The 25,078-nt window shown below is 45.6% G+C and overlaps 3 protein-coding genes across 3 annotated transcripts; 1 reads left to right on the top strand and 2 right to left on the bottom strand.

Annotated features, from left to right (window-relative positions):
* Positions 1-3,316: 3,316 nt before the first annotated feature.
* Positions 3,317-4,894, bottom strand: LOC136973861 (uncharacterized). Its single transcript, XM_067268642.1, has one exon. It carries the CDS (start codon positions 4,892-4,894, stop codon positions 3,317-3,319), a length of 1,578 nt encoding a protein of 525 aa, XP_067124743.1.
* A 70-nt stretch (positions 4,895-4,964) lies between these two features.
* On the top strand, positions 4,965-6,017 carry LOC136973860 (uncharacterized). Its single transcript, XM_067268641.1, has one exon. The coding sequence runs from the start codon at positions 4,965-4,967 to the stop codon at positions 6,015-6,017; it is 1,053 nt and encodes a 350-aa protein (XP_067124742.1).
* A 9,647-nt stretch (positions 6,018-15,664) lies between these two features.
* On the bottom strand, positions 15,665-16,879 carry LOC136973859 (uncharacterized). Its single transcript, XM_067268640.1, has 2 exons — positions 16,585-16,879; positions 15,665-16,503 (listed from the first exon to the last, which is right to left on the bottom strand). Exons 1-2 carry the CDS (start codon positions 16,877-16,879, stop codon positions 15,665-15,667), a joined length of 1,134 nt encoding a protein of 377 aa, XP_067124741.1.
* Between the last annotated feature and the right edge of the window lie 8,199 nt (positions 16,880-25,078).

The following is a 25,078-nucleotide window of genomic DNA, read 5'->3' as shown; positions in this document are numbered from 1 at the left end:
ATTAAAAAAGTGACGTCATCATGCTAGATGGCAGTATGTGTACTTAAGGCGGGTTTTCGAATCATTACGCATTAATTTCTGCAGGTAATTGTACAAAATATTCGAAATAGTTATTGGATTTATCTCAAGTGAATATTTTTGATCATAATTGTAGACAACATGAATCTATAGCAAAGCAGTCTCAAAGATTGGAAGAGCAACGAATTCGTTCAGCTCAAAATCAAATGCGTATTGCAAGGAAGTTTTTAGGTTTTAAATCAGCTTTTGATTATCATCCTGAAAATGACTATTTGGATATGAAAGAAGTTCGACTAGGTAAAATGATCAAAAATATGTGATCATTGTTTTGCCAAAAAATAATATGATCGATCTGGATTTCTACCACAAATTAAAATTAAAAATTGATACTCCAAGTATATTGGTACTCCAAGTAATGTTCAACTTCCCAATCTCTGTAATGGTACCAGGTTACATATTACAGCTATGTGTGACAATATTGAAGCTATAATTCTCAGTGGACCAGCGACTGGGGAAATTGCATTTTTTCCTAGAATCCCAATGATTCCTACCGATCTACCATTTCAATTTAAGCGTTTACAATTTCCAATTACAGTTTCTTTTGCTATTATAATTATAATTAACAAATCGCAAGGCCAAACATTCCAACACGTTGGAGTGGGTCTTCATATGGAGAGTTTCTCCCATGGCTAATTGTATGTAAGGCTTTCCAGAACTGGAAATCATAATCAAATAATTTTGATACCAACAAGTGACAAAACTCGAAATATAACTTATTCAGAAGTATTATGATTTTATATTTTGCAATACTCTATTGCAATACTACACATTGATCACCCAAAAATAATTAATGAACAATTACTTCAAATTTTTGAAGTACTATATGTATATAAGAGCAGGCGAGGCCGCGACGGAGGATGCTAGTTAATTATATTTTGGAAAAAAAGTTTAGAATAATTAATAAACAGTATTTATTACAATGGACAAAATAAAAATTAGATTATAGTATACTTAAACATTTATTATCATATATTTTACTTTTTTTTTTATTAACTCTTTCCGCCCTGTGGGCACTAAGAGGGCCTCTTTTTGCAAGTGTGACAGAAGTGACACCTTGGTCTGAGCCCCCCCCCCCGAGTGGGAAGCCGGTCTTGCAGCAGCAGGGGTGCCTAGCGGCGAGAGACGACAGGGTAAGGGATCCCGAAAGACTCGTCTTGGTCTCGAACGCCAATGGAGTTGCAAAACTCAGGCCGAAGGTTTCAGAGGTGTCAGAGTATCAGAGGCTTTGGGTCTGCGTGTGTGCCTCACGGCAGCCAGTCATCTGAGTGCAGTGGGCTTGCCCGCAACCTCCCGTGGAGTTTTCATACTGTCTCCCTATCTGGAACCTATCTCCATTGGGAGGATGGCAAATAAAGCTGTGAATTGGCTCATAACACAAAAGACTCACATCGAGACAGAAGGAAGACTGGTGCGGTCTAGGCACGAGTTTATTCCTAATAGTATTGGCAATAAGAGGGCCAAAATGAGCCCTCAGTAAGTCCAGAGCTGGGGGATAAACGCTGTAGCCGCTATTATCAGGATTCCCATGGAGGACTTGTCTTCAGGCGAGATATGTGGAGTGTAGTCATTTGGACTTGTCTGACGAAAGTTGGTAGTCCTGCCGATGGAAGTTTCGGCACTCGTCGGTCGGCATCACTCGATAGGGGCGCTACTGTAATGTGGTAGGGACCCTCCACCTTGGTGGAACGGCCCCGAGTCCCCTTACTTGCGACGGTAAATTCGTCTGCTTGTAGCGAGATGATCGTCATTTCTATCCAACGAGATGGCCTCTGACTAGCCACAGAGGTCGCCGGGCTTCTGGATTCAATTCCCACGTCGGCGAGGAAAAACTGGAGACAATCCGGAATCTGAGACACACGAAGCGAACTTCCGCATCGAACCCAGTGGTGCAAGCCAGTGTCGTAATAGAGGCGGTCGAATGCAGTCAATAACGTCTCGCCCGTGGTAACACAAACCACGTAAATCCCATCTGTCCGGTAAAAGAAGAATCAGCTTCCCAGGGAGAAGGCCCCGGTGCAGCACACACCCAGGGCGCTGATCTGGGGACCACGGTCTGCATACCGAAGCCAGTGGGGCAAGGCCCAGCAAATCTCTACTATCTACTTAAAGACTATCTTAACGAGCGGAAGGCTGTGCTTCAGCAGGGGACTCAACACACTGAAAAAAACATTGTCCGCAGCTGCCCCCAGAGTTCCATTTGCTGGCCATTGTTGTGGAACCTCCTTTTTGACACTTTTCTACAGAAGAACTTTACCCAGGATTGCACTATCGCATATGTGGATGATGTTCTGGTCATCGTAGGTGGCAACTCTCGTGCTGCCCTAGAAACTAAAGGCAATGAGATCCTTACAAAAATTCATGAATGGGGAATACAACATAAAATTGATTTCAATCCAAATAAAACAAAGTGTGTTGTTTTCAACAAGCCCGGCCACCCGAACTTGTACCTTCGTACACCTACCATTCGTATGAATTGCCACTCCATCAAAGTCAAAAAATCTATTAAGTACCTTGGAGTCTGGATGGATCATCGCCTTGGTTGGGACGATCACATTAAATATATCACAAACAGGACCAACCTAATCTTTCAGGCCTTCTCTCAGATTGCCCACAGGAAGTGGGGTCTAAACTCCAAAGCTATGGGCGTCATCTACAATTACATCTATATGCCCATCATTACTTAGGCCTGCGGCAGCTGGGGATGGGCTGCCAAGAAAATCCATCCTCACAGGAAATTGATCTCCTCGCAGCGCAAAGGCCTCATCATCATTTCAAAAGCCTACAGAACTACTCTCAATACTAGTCTTCAGGTGATTACCAAGAAACCACCCATCACTGATATCATCAACAATAGGTACCAGCTTTGAAGCCTCCGGATAGGGCAAGACATACACACCACCAGCCTCACTATCCCTGCAGCCAGGTATGAGGGCATGTGCACTACTGCTGATCTCCCTGCTCCTTACATCAACGACTATATTATCTAATCCAGCAACTTCAACCTTTAAATTTCAGATACAAACGACGAAAATTAACAGAAAAAACTAACGTTTTCGAATCTCCATCGAGATCTTCTTCAGGTTCGTTAATGGAATGTCATGAGAATAGAACTCTTTTGAAGTTCAAAAATCGAACATCTCCAGCGTGCGATAACGATGCAAAACATAAGATTGATATAATAGACCTGAGTCTACTAACGTAACGTCGCAAAATATCAATGCAGGAAATAAAACCATGTCTACCATCGTGGATTGACCTCCGAGATGTATCGCCACGCGTACGATAAAACGTTGCTGTCTTTGTAATTAATGCATTTCCCCGATTTGGTAGCTCTGTAAATCTCCAGGGTCTCCAATGCCCTAATGTGGTCCGTTTTGAATGACTTCTTCATGAGGGTGGCGTTATCGAAGTCTGCTTTTACATCGGGGTCCGTGGCATACGTCGACAGGGCGGTGGTGTGCCTTTTTTTGGCAACGTCATTCTTATGTTCAGAAACCCTTTTTTGGAGGGATCTCTTGGTAGAACCAATATATACTAGGTCCCTTTGGAATCTGTGGTCTCTTAACAGGATACTATAAACGCCCGGTGCCCTTAAAATGCTCGGTTTGTCCTTGGCGTTTCTGAGAAGCGAATAGATAGATGGTGTTCTCGTGTGCGCTAACTTGGTGCCCTTTTTTAGCGCTATTTCCCTGTACAAGGAATGGAGGTCTTTGTTGTATAGTACAACCATGTGCTGGTCGGGGCTCGAGTTAGGATCACTTCGCCCTGCGGAGGTGTGATGCGCTGTGTTTATATTACAACACTTACGAGCTAAATTGCGGATAAGGCTACTTTTGTATCCATGGCTAGTGGCAATGTCTTCAATGTGTTTTAGCTCTGCGATCGTGTCTTCCCTTTTAGTATTATGGGTGAATGCCCTATTTACTAACGCCCTGAACGCCGCAATTTTATAAGGGTACGGATCCTCCGACCTAGCGGGTATGTACATAGGTAGGTAGCCGGGTTTGTAGTACACCCGCGTTTCAATATTGTTTATATCGAGCTGAATGGAGACGTCTAAAAAATGCACTCTGGTGTCCGATATTTGATCAAGCTTGAGCGTTAGACCAAACGGGTTGTTATTTACGATGTGCAAAAAATCATCGACCTTCGGCTCGCCCTTCCATATGATAATCACGTCATCCACGTACCTACGGTACAAAATAATGTCAGGTGTAAACATGGGAACGACATCCCTCTCTAATTGCCGTATAACCAACTCACATAGGTCGCCCGAAATTGGGCTCCCCATGGGTACCCCCCTTTTTTGTAGATATGTGGTATTGCCGAACCTAAACAGCGAATTGTAGCACATTAGGTGTGTGAGTTCCAGTACATGCTTGCGGTGTGCCGGAAGACTATATTTGGCCAGCAAGACGTCCCTGAGTGCGCAAAAGCAAGGCTGGAGTTTGACGGATGGATACAGAGCCTGAAAATCAAGCACCGTGAGGTGAGCGCTCTCTGTTAGCTGTGTATGTTTCAACGCGTCGACCAGCTCTCTGGAGTTCTTCACCGTTAAAGCATACTGTTCTAGATGTCCAGCCAATATGCGGTGTAATTTGTTCTCTAGAATTCTAGTGGGGGCTCTAGCTTTATCCAGTATTGGTCTGAGGGCCGGCGTAGGCTTGTGCGTTTTCGCAAAAGCAAAGAGCCTGGGCATATCGGTGACGCGAACCACCGTCAACACCGTCCTGAGGGCTTGCAAAAGCGCCCTCAGGGACGTCTTGCTGGCCAAATATAGTCTTTCGGCACACCGCAAGCATGTACTGGAACTCATACACCTAATGTGCTACAATTCGCTGTTTAGGTTCGGCAATACCACATATCTACAAAAAAGGGGGGTACCCATGGGGAGCCCAATTTCGGGCGACCTATGTGAGTTGGTTATACGGCAATTAGAGAGGGATGTCGTTCCCATGTTTACACCTGACATTATTTTGTACCGTAGGTACGTGGATGACGTGATTATCATATGGAAGGGCGAGCCGAAGGTCGATGATTTTTTGCACATCGTAAATAACAACCCGTTTGGTCTAACGCTCAAGCTTGATCAAATATCGGACACCAGAGTGCATTTTTTAGACGTCTCCATTCAGCTCGATATAAACAATATTGAAACGCGGGTGTACTACAAACCCGGCTACCTACCTATGTACATACCCGCTAGGTCGGAGGATCCATACCCTTATAAAATTGCGGCGTTCAGGGCGTTAGTAAATAGGGCATTCACCCATAATACTAAAAGGGAAGACACGATCGCAGAGCTAAAACACATTGAAGACATTGCCACTAGCCATGGATACAAAAGTAGCCTTATCCGCAATTTAGCTCGTAAGTGTTGTAATATAAACACAGCGCATCACACCTCCGCAGGGCGAAGTGATCCTAACTCGAGCCCCGACCAGCACATGGTTGTACTATACAACAAAGACCTCCATTCCTTGTACAGGGAAATAGCGCTAAGAAAGGGCACCAAGTTAGCGCACACGAGAACACCATCTATCTATTCGCTTCTCAGAAACGCCAAGGACAAACCGAGCATTTTAAGGGCACCGGGCGTTTATAGTATCCTGTTAAGAGACCACAGATTCCAAAGGGACCTAGTATATATTGGTTCTACCAAGAGATCCCTCCAAAAAAGGGTTTCTGAACATAAGAATGACGTTGCCAAAAAAAGGCACACCACCGCCCTGTCGACGTATGCCACGGACCCCGATGTAAAAGCAGACTTCGATAACGCCACCCTCATGAAGAAGTCATTCAAAACGGACCACATTAGGGCATTGGAGACCCTGGAGATTTACAGAGCTACCAAATCGGGGAAATGCATTAATTACAAAGACAGCAACGTTTTATCGTACGCGTGGCGATACATCTCGGAGGTCAATCCACGATGGTAGACATGGTTTTATTTCCTGCATTGATATTTTGCGACGTTACGTTAGTAGACTCAGGTCTATTATATCAATCTTATGTTTTGCATCGTCATCGCACGCTGGAGATGTTCGATTTTTGAACTTCAAAACAGTTCTATTCTCATGACATTCCATTAACGAACCTGAAGAAGATCTTGATGGAGATTCGAAAACGTTAGTTTTTTCTGTTAATTTTCGTCGCTTGTACCAGAAATTTAAAGGTTGAAGTTGCTGGATTAGACTTTATATGTACCGGTAGTCACGAGTGAAGTTTGTTTGACTATATTATCACTGACCCTTCCATTGACTCTGACCTAAACATCTACACCGATGGCTCTGGAATCAACAGCAATACTGGATGTGCCTTTGTTGTTTATGGTAACAATTCCGAAATCTTTCATCAGGGGTTTAAGCTTGACAGTCTTTGCTTGGTCTTTCAGGCCGAGCTGAAAGCAATCCACTTAGCTATAATCTGGATTGAAGAGTATTGCAACAACCTGAAGATTACCATCTACACTGACTGCCAGTCAGCTATCTCTCTCATCAACAGCGACAAACCTCATCCCATAACCATTGCCATCAAAAAAGCCGTCCTCCACTCTAGTAACCGATACTACATCAGCTGGACCCAAGGACATCAGGGTACCATCGGCAACGAGCGAGCTGACCAGCTTGCTAAGCAGGCTGCAAATGACAACTCACTCCAACCCATTTACAGTAAACTCAGTCTGTCTACAATTAAAAACCTACTCCATAAAGACCTGTGTGGGGCCGGGAGTTGAGAATATAAATAATAATAATAAAAATTACTGTTTTCTTCCTATTCGAAGTCTAATTTTAGTTTCTAGAATCCGTTTTTTTGTGTGTTTTGTAAATAATTTAACAGGACAACTAACTTAAACGGACATCTGTTGGAAGTTCGCCCCCCCTGTTGGCAAAGTGGTTGTCGAGTTAAAGTCGTTAAACCCGTGATTTATCCGGTAAACAAGATCGAGATGGTAAAGAAATGGGTGCGCGAGACGATTTAATTGTCACATTCCCGACCTAATTGACAGATCCCCGATCGTAGATCGTGGGAGCAACTGAGGGATCGACCGACCGGGGTAAGTTTGGGTCATCGGGTTGCACCGAGTTCAAAGCGGAATCTGTCCGGCTTTCCATCGAGGGAGGCGGTATTCGGAGCCGAGTGGTCCCGGCTGCGCCTTCTCCAAGTCAGAAAACACATTTAGATGTAATTTACGGGACCGTCGTCCGGGGAAGGGCTTGACCCGACTCGGACGGGGAGCGGCCCGGGAGGGGGAGTTCGGGGATCTTCGGCGACCCCGCGGCCCGAATCGCGTCCCTGGCAACAGACCAGGGACCAATAGAGAAAAAGAAGACCCTCGTTCGGACCAACCAAAAAGCTCGGGATTTCGGGGAAAGAAAAGTTATAAAAGCCCGAAATTCCCGGGACAGGGGTGTGTGTGGTGAATCGAGAGCGTCAACCCTTGTGTACGGACTGCAGATACTCGAGCGAGAGAAGAAACCTTAAGGATACCGACGGAAGACAGAAAAGGAGATTCGAGATTCGAGAGACTCCGGGCGCAGGGACTATAAGGACTCAACTTCCCGACGACTTTCTTCACCTCGGACCTCCTATACCCGATTCGGCGGAGAACACCCAGGATCGACAGAAGAGACAGTACGGCTGCGACACATCTATTCGGCTTTGTCTGTAAGCATGATTGTCTCTGAATAAACGTGGAAAAATTTATAAATACGGTCTCTGTGTGAGTCCCTTTGCGTCCAGACCACTAACCCCCATACGGTAAAGGCCGGTTTCGCGACATCCTGACCTAAAGCGAGTCGGGTCAACTTCGCCCCTTTCACTAAGAGGCGCAAATCCTCACAGTGGTGTCAGTTAAGTGGGATTCGAAGTCCCAAGAGAAAAATTGTTATCAAAAAAAAAATATATATATAATTTTTATTCCAAAAGTTAGTGAGGAATCCGTTAAAATTGGTTGAAAATGAAAAGTGGGGCTAGACAAATGGACGCAGAGGCGGACGCACAGTCACACTCAAGAGGAACGAGCGGTTTCGGGGGATCAGCTTCGGCTTTTGTGGGAATGTTGCCGGCATATTCCAAAGAAGACGGGCGCGTAACAAACTTTTTCGAGACGTTAGACGAAATAGCTAGTCTGGCTGGATGGACTTCCCGGCAGTGCCTGAGCATTGCCAAATGCAAACTCACAGGAGTTGCACGGGATTTCGCGCGACGCGACGTTAAAACGAAGGAAGTAAGCGATTACGATAGTTTTAAGCGATTAATGGTTGAACGATTCGATGAACAGCCTTATTCGATCCGTGTCCAGAAATTCCACGCGTGCATGCAGAAACGGGACGAGAAGGTCCAGGAGTTTGCAGTTCGGTTACAAACTCTGGCCAGCGACACAGTGATTACGCAGGCTGGAGAAAACGAGCGGGAAACCGAGATTATCAAACGGTGCCAGCAAAAAGAGCTAGACGAAAAACTTCGGATTCAGTTTTTGCATGGTCTCAACGACCGTCTAAAACGAAACGTCTTGACCCACGACCCTCGGACATTTTCGGATGCATTGACAATCGCGAAACGAGAAGAAACAATTGAACAATTAGTGGGAAAAACGCAAACTTGGGTGGCGAGTGTAGATACGGCAACCGACGCGGTTTCGGCAGGTTCGGAAGGGGAGACAGGACAGCCCGAGTCCGAGCTAGAGGCAAAAATAAGTCAGATTAATAATAAGTCAGATTAAAAATAACAGGGCAATTAGCTAATATAGAAAAAAAAAAATCGAGCTTCGGACAGCTCCGGGACCGGGACCGAAAGACTCGCCGCCCCCGAGAGAGAGAAATGCGCAAAGTAGACCGATGCCGCCATTTAGAAATAAGGCAAACGAGACATCCGCACCCCCTCAAAATTATTTTTTTAGTCCGCGTTATCCAGTACCCGCGACCCCGTCTTTAATAATAATCAGCCAGCCTTCGAGGAGGCAATCCAAACAAGCGAGTTATGGTCGACCCAGCAGGCCGAATTCTTTCCCTTATGATTCGGGAAACTGGAAAACACCCATGCAGAGTCCGCCATTTTTCCCAAGTTGGTTCGCACCTACCTATTATGCGCAGGCAAGGATGCCCGAATGGCAGGGACCCACATTCTCCCCATCCTTCGCATCACGGTATTCGTGGGCGGACGCGGCACCATTTTATGCGGCGCGTTATGGTCAGGGATGGCCAGGGGAAAGGTTCAGTAGCGAGCGCTCATCACCTACGGTAACGGTGACTGAGTATCCCGCATTACCCGCGCCAGAAAACTCGTCCGACGGGACAGAAAATGACTCGCGGGGACAGAGGAAAAATGCTAATCAGGATCGGAAATCGAAGTCGAGCGGAAAACAGCTCGAATCGGTGAACTTTAGAGTACCGGCTTGTTCCTTCGTGTGTTCGGGAAATGAGGCGAAAGAGACTACTCGGATAACGGGTGTAGCAAGAAACGGGCGAGAAACAGTGCCTGTAGGCACTTTGGTCTGCGAGATTAATAAAAATCGAGCCCTAGTGTTGGTCGACACAGGTGCGGCGGTTACGTTGATATCAAAGACCTTTCTCCCGGATTGGAGCGCACTACCTCGATTAGAGCCCAAATCAGTAGAGCTATACAGCGCTTCGGGACATACAATCAAAAATTATGGGAAGGTCAAGCTAGTTTTCAAAATCGGGAATCTGACGTTTGTTCACGAATGCTATCTGGTCAACCCAGACATTACCGGATCAAATGATGGTCTTCTCGGTCGAGATGCAATCGCGCAAAATGATCTGACGATCTCCATGAAAAACGCGGAGATAATTCTCCCGTCAGGAGAAAAGGTGTCGTTCCAGGGCGAATTGGAGCCCGTAGGTGACGATTTCTTAAGGGATAAGCCCGGAAAGTCAGCGCGAGGTGATCCAATGGGCGCGGGGAAACTTTTAAAGTCCGGGAGAAGTAGCAGGAATAGTGGTCAGAATAGTAATCTGTATAATGAAGGTAGCGGTAACGGTAATAATTGTAAAGAGTCAACAATTGGTAACGGGTGTATAAATGGCGTAAGTAGCGGGAAAATAAAGTATGATAAGTTGGTTAGTTTTCAAGACTTAAAAGAAAGGTCGGCGCGTAGAAAAAGGCGTATCCGCCGTAGGGGAAACGGAAACCCCGTCGAGAAAGGGGAGAGTTCCCGTCCCGGGAGTGACTCCCCTAACGAAGTGGTCTTAACAGACGATTACGTCATTCCTCCAAGATCCGAAGTGATTGTAAAGGGGAGAGTGACCTCGAAGGAGGTCAACCAAGTAGGCGTGTTAGAGCCGTTTTCACCCGAGCAACATTTGTTTATCGCCGGTGTTTTAGTGCAGACGCGCAAACGCGGCGAAATTCCCGTACGCCTCATGAATACGGATGTACACCCAATGAAAGTTAAGAAGGGATTAAAGATAGGCGCGTTTTTCAAGGCGGAAAATGAATCTAGGGATCAGGCCGCTCCCGAAAAGCTGCCTGAAAGTGAGCTAACGCGGGCCCAATTTGCTAACCTATTTAATTTGAGCGAAGTAGGGAAGGGTAAAGTAGCCCCCTTACTCGATCTCCTGTATAAGTATAAACACGTGTTCGCCAAAAACGACTTTGATCTTGGCTTCTGTAGCTTAGTTCAGCACGATATAGATACGGGAAATAGCCCCCCGATTTATCGTCCCCCGTATCGGATCCCCTATGCGCAACGAGAACACATGGACAAGTTAGTCAACGACCTAATCGAGATTGGAATCGTGGAACACACTCAATCTCCGTGGTCTTCCCCGGCATTATTAGTAAAGAAATCTGACGGTTCGCAGCGTCTCGTGATAGACTTCCACCAATTAAATAAGGTCACTAAGATAGACCCTTACCCTTTGCCCATAATACAGGAGTCACTGAGCCTGTTGGGGAAGGCGACCTACTTTTCGTCGATGGACACCTTGAGTGGATTTTGGCAGATAGGGTTAAAATCTAAGGAGAAGAGCGATTTTAGTACACCCTCAAGACATTATCAATTTAATCGCATGCCGATGGGCCTCGTCAATAGCCCTAGCACCTGGCAAAGGGGAGCTGATTTGATTTTGAGCGGGCTTAAAAATAAGATTTGTCTTGTTTACATGGACGACATACTCGTGTTTAGTTCCACCTTCAAATCGCACCTCGAGCGTTTAGAATTGGTACTCCAACGATTATCCGAGTCAGGTTTAAAGCTAAAACCGAAAAAGTGTCACTTTTTACAGCGCCAAATTAAATTCTTAGGTCATGAAGTGTCGGGGGAAGGAATCCGTCCCGACCCGGCAAAAATTGAGAGCGTTAGGAATTTTCCTCGACCGCGAAATGAACGGGATATCAGAGCGTTTTTGGGATTAACCGGGTATTATCGACGGCACATTTCCCAATACGCGAGAATTTCGAGACCCCTTTCCGATTTACTGAAAAAGGATGTCGAATTCCAATGGAATGAGGAACGGGAAGCGGCGTTCGAGAGGCTCAAGGAGATGCTTATCTCTGCCCCTCTCTTGCGATCGCCCGACTTTGAAACTCCTTTTATTTTAGCGACAGATGCATCGAATGCCGCAATCGGCGCGGTGTTGTCGCAGGAGGACGAACGGGGCGAGCTTCCGGTGGCCTACGCCAGTCGACTCCTCAAAAAGGCGGAAAGAAATTATAGCACTACGGTTGGTTGGTTAAAGTTTATTGGCACAAAGGCCACATAGGCCAAGCTGCGCCACAACTTATGGTATATATATGTACATAAATAACAATAAACAATAAAAATCAACAAAACAAAAAACAAAGAACCAATAACAAAAATATACAACAATTAAACTGCATGGGTTTTGTAACAACAAGATGTATATAGATATAAATAAATAAATAATTAATTAAATTTCTTTATAAATATTTGTAACTTTTAAAAAGTTCAATAATTTATCAACATTTGGCCTCTGGCCCAAAATCTCTTTAAAACTTGCATTTCCAAAATGCTGCCTACGAATCCGTTCAGAGGCGATGCAATTGCTCAGTATGTGCTTAACACTTACATTACAGTTGCAATACTGACATACAGGCTGGTCATCACCCTTCAAAAGGTATTGATGAGTCAGTCGAGTATGTCCAATTCTCAAACGAGTAAGAATGACCTCAGATCTTCTGTCATAGGGTTTCTTCTGTGTCCAATTTTCTATCACAGGTTTGATCTCGTGTAGTTTATTGTGGACTTGTACGTTCCACACATTTTGCCATCTCTCCTCTAGTCGTTTTTTAACAACTAGCTTCAAGTCACCTCCTTCAATAAACATTGTATGCTGAGAAGGTCTTGCTGACTTTGCAGCTGCGTCAGCTTCTTCATTTCCTCTTATACCTACATGGCCTGGGACCCAACAAAATTTTATAGAGAAATTCCTCGCAAAAAGATGGCAAATCAGCTTACGAATTTTAATCACTATGGAGTGAGAACTAGGTTCATACGAGATCAAAGCCTGAAGTGCACTAACTGAGTCAGTGTAAATCATGCAGCAACGATGACCTTTCCTATTTATATACTTTAAGGCTAAATAAATAGCCTGCAACTCCGCAGTAAAAATGGAGGAATTTGGTGCGATTTGTTCTGCCACAATTTCATTCTGACAGACAAAGGCTGACCCAACGTAATCATCCGATTTAGACCCATCAGTGTATATAGGAATTAAATTCCTGTCACGATGTCGAATTTCAGCAAAGTACTGTCTATACATGTAATCTGGGGTGGATTCCTTAGGAAATTGCTTTAAGCTAAGATCGACATTTATCACAGGAGTTGACCAAGGTGATATACTATAAAGCTCAGGCTGTGAAATGTTACCCATATCCAGGTCGATCGTGCTGCTGACATTCTCCATTCTTATGCTGAATGTAGGGACACTACTTGGGCGGGCTGCAAATAATCTTATCAGCTGAGTATCTGATACTATACAATCAACTGAAGATTTAATCTGAGATTTCTGCTTAATATAATAGAACAGAGACAACTGCTCTCTCCTGAGAGATAGTGGAGGCTCATAAGCATCCACGTACAAACTTTGGACAGGAGAAGTTCGAAATGCACCAGTGCACAAACGCAATGCTTGATGGTGGATTGGATCCAGCATCCGAAGAGTAGATTCTCGCGTAGAGCCATAGACAACGCTTCCATAGTCCAGCTTAGAGCGAACGAGGGCTCTATATATCCTAAGCATCAAACATTTGTCTGCTCCCCAGGATGAGCAGCACAGTACCTTTAAAAGGTTCAGAGATTTTAAACATCTACTCTTCAAATTGCGCAAGTGTGATAAGAACGTCAGTTTTTGGTCAAACACAACACCCAAAAACTTTGCCTCATTGACTATTGGGATTTTAACCCCATTTAGGTGAATTTCCGGGTCCAGGTGCAAACCACGCCTTCGGCAAAAGTGGATACAGGAGGTCTTCTCTGCATTAAAAGTAAAACCATTGATCTTGGACCAATTGTCTATGCGGTTTAGCGAGGTTTGCAGCTGTCTCTCGATGAAACCCATGTTACTAGACTGGCAGGAGATCTGAAAGTCATCCACATACAGAGTGTGTTTCACACTGGGAGGAAGACACTTAGCTATGCTGTTAATTTTTACTAGGAACAGAGTCACACTCAAAATACAACCTTGAGGAACACCTTCTTCTTGTGTGAAAGGCCTAGAAAAAGTGTTGCCCATCCTGACTTGGAATCTACGATTCTGCAGGAAGTTTTTTATAAAAATTGGCAAATTACCCCGCAATCCGAATTTGTGCAGATCACGGAGTATACCGTATCGCCAGCAGCGATCGTAGGCCTTCTCTATATCAAAAAACACAGACACTAAGTGCTGCCGTCTAACAAACGCTTCGCGTATAGATGTTTCAAGAATTACTAAATTGTCTGTGGTACTTCTGTTCCTACGAAATCCACTCTGATGTGGTGAAAAGTAGTTCTTTTCCTCTAAGAGGAACATCAGGCGTCTGTTTACCATTCTCTCGAAAAGTTTGCAGAGACAACTAGTCAGAGAAATTGGTCTATAATTAGAGGGATTTTTGTGGTCTTTACCTGGCTTGGGTATGGGAATGATGATAGATAGCCTCCAAGAGTCTGGAAAAGTATGTTCTGTCCATATTCTGTTAAACAGATTCAGAAGATTACTGAGGGAATTGTCTGATAGATTTTTAATCATGCTGTAGTGGATTTTATCCGGGCCTACAGCAGTATTCCCCGAGCGAGAGATTGCTGTACATAGTTCTATTCTGCTGAATGGCACATTATATTCCTCATTAGATGGGGAGTGGAAGTTTAGATATTGTTTTTCAGATCGCACTTTGTAAGCCTGAAAATCCTTTGTATACATAATATTGCTGGATGAGGACGAAAATGTTTCACCCAAACAATCAGCAATACCTTTTATGTCACTGATTATTGTGCCATTATTTTCCAGCATGGACAGAGAGTGAGAAGCATATTTCCCGTTAATTTTATGGATTTTATCCCAGACCGCTTTTGAGCTGGTGGAAGATGTTATGCTAGATACATACTTCCTCCAAGAATCCCTTTGGCTTTGCCTCCTTATTTTTCTGGCATTTGCCTTTGCTTTTTTAAAAGCTATCAAATTCTCAGCAGTGGGGTATCTTCTGAAGATCCCCCATGCTTTCTTTTGTTTTTTAAATGCTACCTCACAATTCTGATCCCACCATGGTTTCGGATGTTTTGGATATCTGGTTGACGTTTTCCCCATTGTTTTTTCGGCTGCCTGAATAATACTCGATGTGACAACTTCTACTGCATCATTGATATCGGCAGTATTGACCATTTCCTCAGTGATGTTAGCCAAAGAGGAAAATGTAGGCCAATCTGCCGTTTCAAATTTCCAGCGTGGTGGACGGGCTGTTTCACAGCTTTCTCTGCCTCGATATTCTAAAAATATTGGGAAGTGGTCGCTGGAAAGTGGATTACATCCAACCTTCCATGTAAACGCTGAAAACAGATTTGGACTAGCTAATGTCAAATCAATGGCAGTAAATGTTCTTGTTGGGGCGTGGAAGTATGTCACTTCTCCAGTATTAAATAAATAGAGTTGGTGATTGCCTATAAATCTCTCAATGGCCCTGCCTCGACGGTTTATGTCGGGACTGCCCCACATTGGGTTGTGGCCATTGAAATCACCGAGTAAAAGGAATGGAGTCGGCAGTTGTTCAACCAAGGCATCCAATTCATCTTCATCAATTCTGACATCTGGTGGCAAGTATATGGAACAAACTGTGACAGTAACGCCAATTGAAATTCTGACTGCCACAGCTTGCAGCTCTGTTGTTATTTGTACCGGTAAGGACGGGATGCGGTTTGAAACCAGTATAGCCACACCTCCGCTGGCACGGTTGTGGCTATCGTCATCCTTACGATAAAGATTGAATCCTTTTAAAGAAATATTTTCTCCAGGTTTCAGATGGGTTTCCTGGAGTGCCACACAGAGAGATGAGGTAGATAATGTCAAGTGTTTAATGTCAGAAAAGTTGTTGCGGAAACCACGACAGTTCCATTGGATTATTTTGTTATCCATTATGTGTTTGAGGTAGCATTCTTCGCAAAAGTGTCCCTCTTCAATTTCACAGAGGATTTTCCTTTTGGAGGTGAAATTGGTTGTGGCACCTCCATATTATTCTCTTCATCAGAGATATCAGAGAACTCACTCATAGATTGAGCCTCTGATTTTTTAGATTTAGAGAGAGCTGCTTTCACTCTCTGTTTGTTTAGTGGGTTCTTACTTGCCTTCTTAGAACCCAGGTTTCTTGTTGTGACCCCTGTTTTAGGTAGGGGTGCTTTTGCTTTTAGATTCTCTTTTTCTGGTGTTTCTTTTGATGGGATCAGTAGACATTTCGCATGGCAAGTGAGAGATTCTTTCGGAGAAACTGAAATATTCGTTTGAACTGCACATGTCTTTGTGGATTTCAAAACAGCTGCAAATGTCTTCTGTTTCAATGGTGCACTTGAAGTGACCATGCGCCGAGCCTCTAGGTAAGGTATGTTGCTAACTGTTTTCACTCGTTGGATTTCTTTCTCTCTCTGCCATGCAGGGCATTTCCGGGAGTAGGCAGGATGGGCGTCTTTGCAATTCACACAGCATGGAGTATTGGTACACTCAGCACTCTGGTGACCTTCACTTCCACACTGTGCACATACGCTCTTTCCTCTGCAGGATGTTTGAGAATGTCCAAACCGCTGGCATTTGAAGCAGCGCAGTGGGTTTGGAACATATGGTCGAACTGGACAGCGCAGATATCCTGCAGTAACAAATGATGGTAATGTTGGCTTTCCAAAAGTGAGAATGAGATGTTTAGTTGGTATCAACTTGCCATCACGACGAATGGAGATGCGTCGGACAGCAGTGACACCTTGATCTGAAAGACCGATCTGGATATCTGATTCATCTTCAGACATCAGATCGACCTCAGATATCACACCACGTGATGAGTTCAAACTTGCGTGTGGTGTGATGGTGACTGTTATGTCTCCTAGAGATGTCATTTTCAAAAGCTTTGCTGACTGTTGAGAGGAGGCTGCTTCTATCAGTAGGTCCCCTGACCTCAATTTTTGTATTTTCTTTAAATGTCCAATAGTTGATTCAAACAACTTTTGAATTAGGAAAGGGGAACACTTAGACATCGGTTTTTCAGTAGTACTATGTACTATGAGATAAATTGGTTGGTTGGAGGAACTGACCTCCTTTGGTTGTGATGCAATGGTGCTTGTGGTTTTTGAATTTGTTGAATCCATGTTTAAAAATAACTATTCAGCTCCTAGTGACCCCACCCACCATGGGGTCCAACAAGGGGATGCCGTCACATGGGAGACTCCCATAGACCGTCACACCAGGGTTTCCCAGGAGCTATACCCTCACAATGCAGTCAAGAAGAGCACATCTTGCCTGACGTGTCCGCCCGGTCTGCATCGATCGGTTGACTCCAAGCCGAGGTCAAGAATGACTCACCGACCAGCCGATTGACTCAAACGGAGCCTGATTTGAGCCTCCCGTTTATCCGAAGCAGGGGCCAAAGCAGTGTGTTGGGGACGGTATGTTGCCCCTCAACTACCAGGATCCCCCTTTCCGGCATACGGGCCACCACGCACGGCAAACACGTGGGTGGGCGTTCAGATCCCAGGGATGGTAAAGAAGAAATACCAAACCATCTCTGGGAGGTCCCCTCACCACGGACAGGAACCCACATCGAGGGGAATAGCACTACGAAGAAAGAGTGTTTGGCAGTGATTTGGGCGATCAAACAGTTTCGCCCGTACCTTTACGGCAGACAATTCAAGGTTGTCACCGATCACCGTCCGCTCAAATGGCTCATTAACGTGAGGGACGAGAGCTCGCGCCTGAGTCGGTGGAATCTCGCCCTGCAAGAATATCAATTCGAGATCGTTCATAAACCGGGTAAGGCTCATTCAAATGTGGATGGTTTGAGCCATTTGCCGATTGCGCAAGTAGAGGAGGTAACCCCGATCATTAGTAAGGCTCAGATTAAGGAAAAGCAGCAGGGTGATGAATTTTGTAACCGCGTCAGACAGCGCTTGCTGGGAGACACTCCCTCGCAGCAGGGCGATCTTAATGTCGATTTAACCTCTTATTACTTAGACGCCGACCAAGTCCTATATCATAAAAAATTAATCCCCGAACGGAACGAGGTTTGGGAACAGATCGTCGTGCCGAAGACCCTGGTAGATCATGTGCTAAAGTTGTTTCACGATATCCCCACGGCGGGACATTTGGGCGTGAAAAAAATGAGACGAAAGATCCGGACGCAATTCTTCTGGCCCGAAATGGCTGGGGATATAACCCGTTATTGCCAGAACTGCGAGGAATATGCCCTGCGTCGTCGTCAAGTTCCGGGACGTCAGGCACCTTTGCAGTCTTTCCCTCGGATTACGAGACCTTTCGAGATGACCGCAATGGATATACAGGGCCCGTTTCCAACGACACATAAAGGCAATAAATACTTGCTAGTGTTTATAGACCACTTTTCCCGGTGGGCGGAGGCGGTCCCTATCCCAAACACTACGGCGGAGACGGTCGCTAAGGCTTTCGTGACCCAGATTGTTTTACGTCACTCGGTACCCAAGAAATTACTCACTGATCGCGGAACCAATTTTACGTCAAAGCTTATGCAGGAAGTGTGCAAATTATTGCGCATAAATCGCCTCCTTACTACCGCGTATCATCCGGAATGTAACGGTATGAGTAGAACGTCTAAATAAAACGCTCGTTGACATATTAACTCATTACGTCGATCGAGATCAAGCGGAACTGGGACGAAATGATCCCGTACGCGCTTTTCGCTTACAACACAACGGTACACGCCAGTACCGATGACGTTCCCTTTTTCCTGTTGTATCAAAGAGATCCAGTCTACCCCTTTGATGTTGTAACCGCGCCAAATAGACCCCTGTATGATAGCGATGAGAATTACGCAAGCGAGTTAAGATTACGGCTGGCCACCGCGTATCGTTTAGCTCAAGAGCATGCGAGAAAGCCGCGGGTGATAGACAACGGTATCATCAGCGGAAAAATAAACCGTATCAGTTTGCAGTGGGGGATAGAGTATTTGTAAAAGAGGCAGCAGTTGCCCCTGGATTGAAGCGCAAATTAGCTCCGCGCTGGTCCGGTCCTTTTAGAATCATTGCCGAAACCAGTCCGGTCAATTTCAATGTCCAGCACGTACATACCGGAAAGAAATTGCATGTGCATGCGAACCGTTTAAAACCGGCGGTTGTGCATTCGGAGACCTCTGCAACGGCACCGAGAGACCCGGACTCCCGCGCCAATGACCAAAGCGATGTGCCGACGGTTAACAGACCGCATTTAGTTGTTCCCGTACATTGGGATTATTGTTCAACGTTTTGTATTCCTGTATATGGTGATTATGTCTTACTAATTGTATTCATTACTATTTTGTTTACTATTTAATCTTTTGCATTATGTACATAGTTTTACAACTTATTATTTGTAGTTTTTTTTTTACTTTTGTTTTCGTTTATTCATTAGCATTTCTGTGCATTGTGTTTACTACTTGTATTGTGTTTGTATCTTGTATCATATTGTGTTTATTGTATATTTGTCTGTATTTTGTACACTGTATTTTGTTTAATTATTTGTAACCCTGTATATTGTGTTTATTGTTCTACTTTCTGTATCCATGTTTAGTGTATTATTGTTTATCCTTTTGTATACCTTACATTGTCTTTATTGCTTGTATATTGTACGTAACTATTCCATGTACTACTTTGTTTCACCCGGTTATGTTTTAACGGCACCGGGAATGTACCCATTGGTATTTGTTTAATAAAATATATCTGTATCTGTATCTGTATCTGTAGACCGCATTTAGCGGAGCCCGTGGATCCGTGGGACAAGGTTATCTTAACCTCAATCACCCAGGACCAAATGGGGGAAACAACTCCCAAAGAGTCTGACCCTCAGGCGGTTAGCGCACGTGTGTCACATGGTTATGCGTTGAAAAGTCAAGGCCCAGTGCCCGAACAGCCCTGGGTCTTGCCAACCACTAGTCGGACTAGACGGGGTAACGCTTCAGGTGGCGGAGAAGCTGTGATCAATACGGGTATCGATTCAAGTGCGGAAGGGGAGACTGACGGTTCGGGAATGGCAGATCAGGGTCAAACGTATCCCCAATTGCCTTTAGTTCCTCATGGTCTGTTCACTCGATGTGAATGATGGTCTCTTCCCGTAAGGAGAGGTCATCATCAAAGAGACCGTAAAGTATTTTTGTAAACAAAAAAAAAAGAAAAATATCTATATATATATATATATATATATATATATATATATTTTTTTATATATATACTAAAAAAAAAATATATATATATATATATATATATTTGTTTTTTTAGTGTATATATATATATAACTTTTATAATTTTCTTTATACATGTCTATTTCGCGTGCAAGAAACTCAGGGAATTGTCGCGTTGACGCCCCTAATGTAATCACCCTGTGAACCGAACGAAAAGGTCACAGAAAGGGGTTCGAGTCGTATGGAGACGTAATGATTTGTAAAGATTGAGCGTCGCATACAAACGAATATGAAGTCGCTAAACAATGGTCGTGAAGCTAGCTGAACGGAAGGGAAAGGAAGAACGTGCAAATCGGGCGGACCGCCTCGACGGAAGTACAAGGTTTGGTGAAAACGCGAACGCGAGAATAGGATAAGAGAGGTCGACTGATTTCAACGTCTCGTTTATTTGTTTTTAGGAAAGGAAAATAGAGAAAAAAAAAATAATATGGCGACCAACGGACGAGGAGACAGAGAAGACCAGGAGACCGCTGGGCGCACCGTGGACCTCACAGAGATGGTCCTCACACTTGCCGGGTTGGTGGACTGCCCGGTGTGTTGGGAGAGGGCGGCCCCTCCCGTCACTTTATGCGAGAATGGTCACATTGTGTGTCCCCGATGCCGGGGACGCGTAGAACGCTGCCCGGTATGTCGGGGGCTCTTAAGTGAAGGAAAATGCTTCATTTTAGACCAATTAGTCAACGCCCTTGCGCACCCCTGCTGGTATCGACGGGAGGGGTGTAGGAAATTCTTAGGGGAGAGGGATCGAGAGGCACATGAAAGATACTGTCCGTTTCGGACGTGCCGCTGTCTGGCCCTCGCCCCGGGGTGCCGTTGGGAGGGCCCTCGGGAAGCCATATCTCGACACCTCGCGGGGGCCCATCCCGCGGTAGTGGAAGAGGAATCTTCCTCTTTACGAATGATCTGCATGGGATGGCACCTGGCTCGGCGATGTTCGTGGGTGGCCGGCATCGCCTGGGGCCACAGCAAATTCTTGGCCCAGGTCGTAAAGGAGGAAAAAAGGGAGGACCAGGCCTACTTCCCTATGGTTTTCTTTCTCCTCCGGTCTTTAGGCACCCGCGAAGACACTCGGCGTTTTCGCTACTACATCCACTTGGGAGAGTGGGCCCAGCGGGTGACCTATGAGGACGAGCCCCGATGGGTAGCAGGCAGTGTGCTCAGTACTTTCAAGCACGGGGACTGCCTGGCTTTGCCCATCGCTTTCGTCGAGGGCCTGTCCGGAGACGGAGCCGTCGAGGTGACGGTGGCCATTCGCTCCGTGGGCGAGAGGAAACCGGAGGAGGTGATGCCCCCTCCCTTTCTCCGGGACGTGGTGGCCTCGACGGACAGGTCCGAGGTGACTCCCCCGCATAGAGGGGAAGATGGAGAAGGAGACCCTTGGGAAGTGGAGTCGGGACCTGGGTCGACTCCCGGGGGCGGTACCTCGGTCCCCGAGGTCCAACTGAAGAAGGCGATCCGGAGGGCCGAAGCCTGGCGAGCAGGCGGCCAGGAGACCGTAGTTCTCCTCCCGGTGGGCGAACCCCTGCCGAGAGAGATCAACAAGTTTGAGGAGCGTCGCCGCCGGGTCAGGATCGGGACTACGGGTGCCGGCGCAGAACCCGGACCGGAACAGGCCCCGGGAAGAAGCCGTTTGGGGGCTATCCGCGAGGAGATAGCCTCTCGCAGCGGCCGCTCCGCCGAGCCAGGATGCCAATTTTACCCTGGGTAAACCCCCCCCGAAAGAAAAAAAAATTATTTTTTTTTGTTTTCTGTGAGTTTCAATAAATATATATATTATTTCTTTATGAGATTTGAGTTTTTCTTTGTTTAACGTGGGACGAGACGACGGTCGGTTTGGTGCCCGAAGTGTGACTGTCGGAGAGTCGCTGTTCTCGGAAAACGTTTTAGAGTTTTGTCTCCCCCGATGTGGCGCGTGCCAAAGTGGCTGGATCGTGTTTCAGTCGGACGGACAGAAAGGATTGCACCACGAGGGACGACTAATTGCCCGATAAAGGAGGCAGCTATTAAGTCTTGAGCGTAACGAGAGAAGTTAACGATTGCGGGCAAGAAACACGTGACCGCCCAAATTTGGGGTCAGCGGCTAATCGCTTTTCACGCCGGCGGGCGCTCCCCTCGAACGTCACGGGAGTGAATCCGGCGCGGGACGGTCTACGGAACCAAGGAAACGGTCAACTCGTTTCCCAGCGTTAGTGCGAAAAGGGAAAGTAGCCGGAAGTAACGGTCGATTTGGCGTTTCGGAAAAAAAACGGGGAAAACCTAATACGCGAAGAGACACGATCGCAGTAAGATTTTTTTTGTAGATCACAAAGTAGATGCCAATCGAGATGCAAAGCTCAATCTAGTTGTCTTTATCCGAGTTTCTTTTGTTCCACGTGTAAGTGCAAGGTGGTCCGAACCCCAAGGCACGATATAACTACCTCACTGATTTATGTATACGTTATTCATTTTGCTTAAATTGTCGGTAAGACTTATGTATACGCTATTCGTTTCATTTATATTGTCGATAAGACCCACATATATATATACGTTATTCATTTTGTTTACAATTGTCGGTAAAACCTATGTATACAGTGTTCATTTTGCGCAAATTGTTAATGTAACTCGTGCGTACCATACTTATGTTACTCAATTAATCGGTACAAATGATATATACGGTATTCTTTGAAATTGTCGGTGTCGCTCAAACACATGTTAATCTTTTTAGTCCAGTTGTCGGCATCGATCGTCATATGTACATTGAACATCCTAGCTCCATTCACGGGGGTCAGCCATGTCGGGAGGATACCCCATTCTGTTTAGTCCTAAAAACGGCTAACGAGAAATTTTTATGCGCGAAATTTTTTGTAACTGTCATCACATTCGGGTATTGTTGTTAAACACAGCCTGGGCGAAGTGCTCTTGGTTGGTCCTGAGAGGTCATACTTAAACTACTAGGTCGCGCGCGCACTCCAACCCGAGTCTAGAAATCCATCGGGACGACGAAATAGCGCTCGACGTGTGGACTGGCGCCGTCATGCCGCCAGGTAAAATGACGCCCCGAAATTAGGCGTCATTTTTACAAAAGGGGGGAGCCCTGTGGGGCCGGGAGTTGAGAATATAAATAATAATAATAAAAATTACTGTTTTCTTCCTATTCGAAGTCTAATTTTAGTTTCTAGAATCCGTTTTTTTGTGTGTTTTGTAAATAATTTAACAGGACAACTAACTTAAACGGACATCTGTTGGAAGTTCGCCCCCCCCTGTTGGCAAAGTGGTTGTCGAGTTAAAGTCGTTAAACCCGTGATTTATCCGGTAAACAAGATCGAGATGGTAAAGAAATGGGTGCGCGAGACGATTTAATTGTCACATTCCCGACCTAATTGACAGATCCCCGATCGTAGATCGTGGGAGCAACTGAGGGATCGACCGACCGGGGTAAGTTTGGGTCATCGGGTTGCACCGAGTTCAAAGCGGAATCTGTCCGGCTTTCCATCGAGGGAGGCGGTATTCGGAGCCGAGTGGTCCCGGCTGCGCCTTCTCCAAGTCAGAAAACACATTTAGATGTAATTTACGGGACCGTCGTCCGGGGAAGGGCTTGACCCGACTCGGACGGGGAGCGGCCCGGGAGGGGGAGTTCGGGGATCTTCGGCGACCCCGCGGCCCGAATCGCGTCCCTGGCAACAGACCAGGGACCAATAGAGAAAAAGAAGACCCTCGTTCGGACCAACCAAAAAGCTCGGGGTTTCGAGGAAAGAAAGGTTATAAAAGCCCGAAATTCCCGGGACAGGGTGTGTGTGGTGAATCGAGAGCGTCAACCCTTGTGTACGGACTGCAGATACTCGAGCGAGAGAAGAAACCTTAAGGATACCGATGGAAGACAGAAAAGGAGATTCGAGATTCGAGAGACTCCGGGCGCAGGGACTATAAGGACTCAACTTCCCGACGACTTTCTTCACCTCGGACCTCCAATACCCGATTCGGCGGAGAACACCCAGGATCGACGAGAAGAGACAGTACGGCTGCGACACATCTATTCGGCTTTGTCTGTAAGCATGATTGTCTCTAAATAAACGCGGAAAAATTTATAAATACGGTCTCTGTGTGAGTCCCTTTGCGTCCAGCAACCACTAACCCCCATACGGTAAAGGCCGGTTTCGCGACATCCTGACCTAAAGCGAGTCGGGTCAACTTCGCCCCTTTCACTAAGAGGCGCAAATCCTCACACCTGATTAACTGCTGGCAAAGCTCCTTGAGCCAAAACCATAGCAATTCTACCTTCAACTTTATTCCTGACATCACTACGTACCTCAACCAGAAGATTACCATTGACCCTGACACTATCCAACTCATCAGTGGACAGGGTAAATTCTCTAGTTACCTCCACAGATTCACGGGCAAACACTCCCCTCTCTGCGCCATCTGCAGGGAGGTTGATGGGTCAGACCACTACTTGTACAGATGTGCGTGCCTTGAGCGTTATAGGCTAGCCATCGAGATCACTGCCAAAGATATGAACATTCCCTGGCCCTGTCCACACCATTAACTTATTAACAATGAGGATCTCTATCCTCTTCTTCAAAAACTCGCTCACAACTATTCGAGGATTGCAACCAACACCACAAGGGATTGACTGACTGTCTTTCTAGTTGTGCTCAACCCTACAATGTATACCGTACCTTTGCACTTGTATCATATTGTATATACTATTGCATTATACCTGCTTTTATATCTTATCTTTACTTTTATTTTTGTAACCATTTTGTATTTGCTATTTTATTACTATATAATTTTGTAATCATCTCATTATGTTCTGTAACCATTTAGCTTTATCCTGTAATCACTGTTCACGTATGTGAACATTGCTTATTGTATTTGTACTGTCTCCTGTAATCACAGTGGCATAGCGTAGTGGGGGCGGCAGGGGCGGCCCGCTTCGGGCGGCAAAATTTCACAAAAAATAATATCATCATGAAAAAATAACTAAATAAGGGGCGGCGAAATTTTCCTCCGCCCCGGGCGGCTGACACCCACGCTACGCCACTGTGTAATCAACTATACTTTTGCCATCACGTGTTATATCACATTTCTGTTCCACTCCCGGCAATGCTTTGCGGTACCAGGCATG

This window comes from Centruroides vittatus, unplaced genomic scaffold (genome assembly GCF_030686945.1).
Source record: "Centruroides vittatus isolate TY-2023 unplaced genomic scaffold, ASM3068694v2 contig_329, whole genome shotgun sequence".
Classification (NCBI taxonomy): domain Eukaryota; kingdom Metazoa; phylum Arthropoda; class Arachnida; order Scorpiones; family Buthidae; genus Centruroides; species Centruroides vittatus.
This window is presented reverse-complemented; position numbering and strand designations above follow the sequence as displayed.

Coding starts and splice junctions, on each gene's coding strand:
- LOC136973861 (XM_067268642.1), bottom strand. CDS start 4,894: ATGAGTTCCAGTACATGCTTGCGGTGTGCCGAAAGACTATATTTGGCC.
- LOC136973860 (XM_067268641.1), top strand. CDS start 4,965: ATGGGGAGCCCAATTTCGGGCGACCTATGTGAGTTGGTTATACGGCAA.
- LOC136973859 (XM_067268640.1), bottom strand. CDS start 16,879: ATGGATTCAACAAATTCAAAAACCACAAGCACCATTGCATCACAACCA. Junction 16,504..16,584: donor CACCATCACACCACACGCAA/GTTTGAACTCAT, acceptor TCGGTCTTTCAG/ATCAAGGTGTCACTGCTGTC.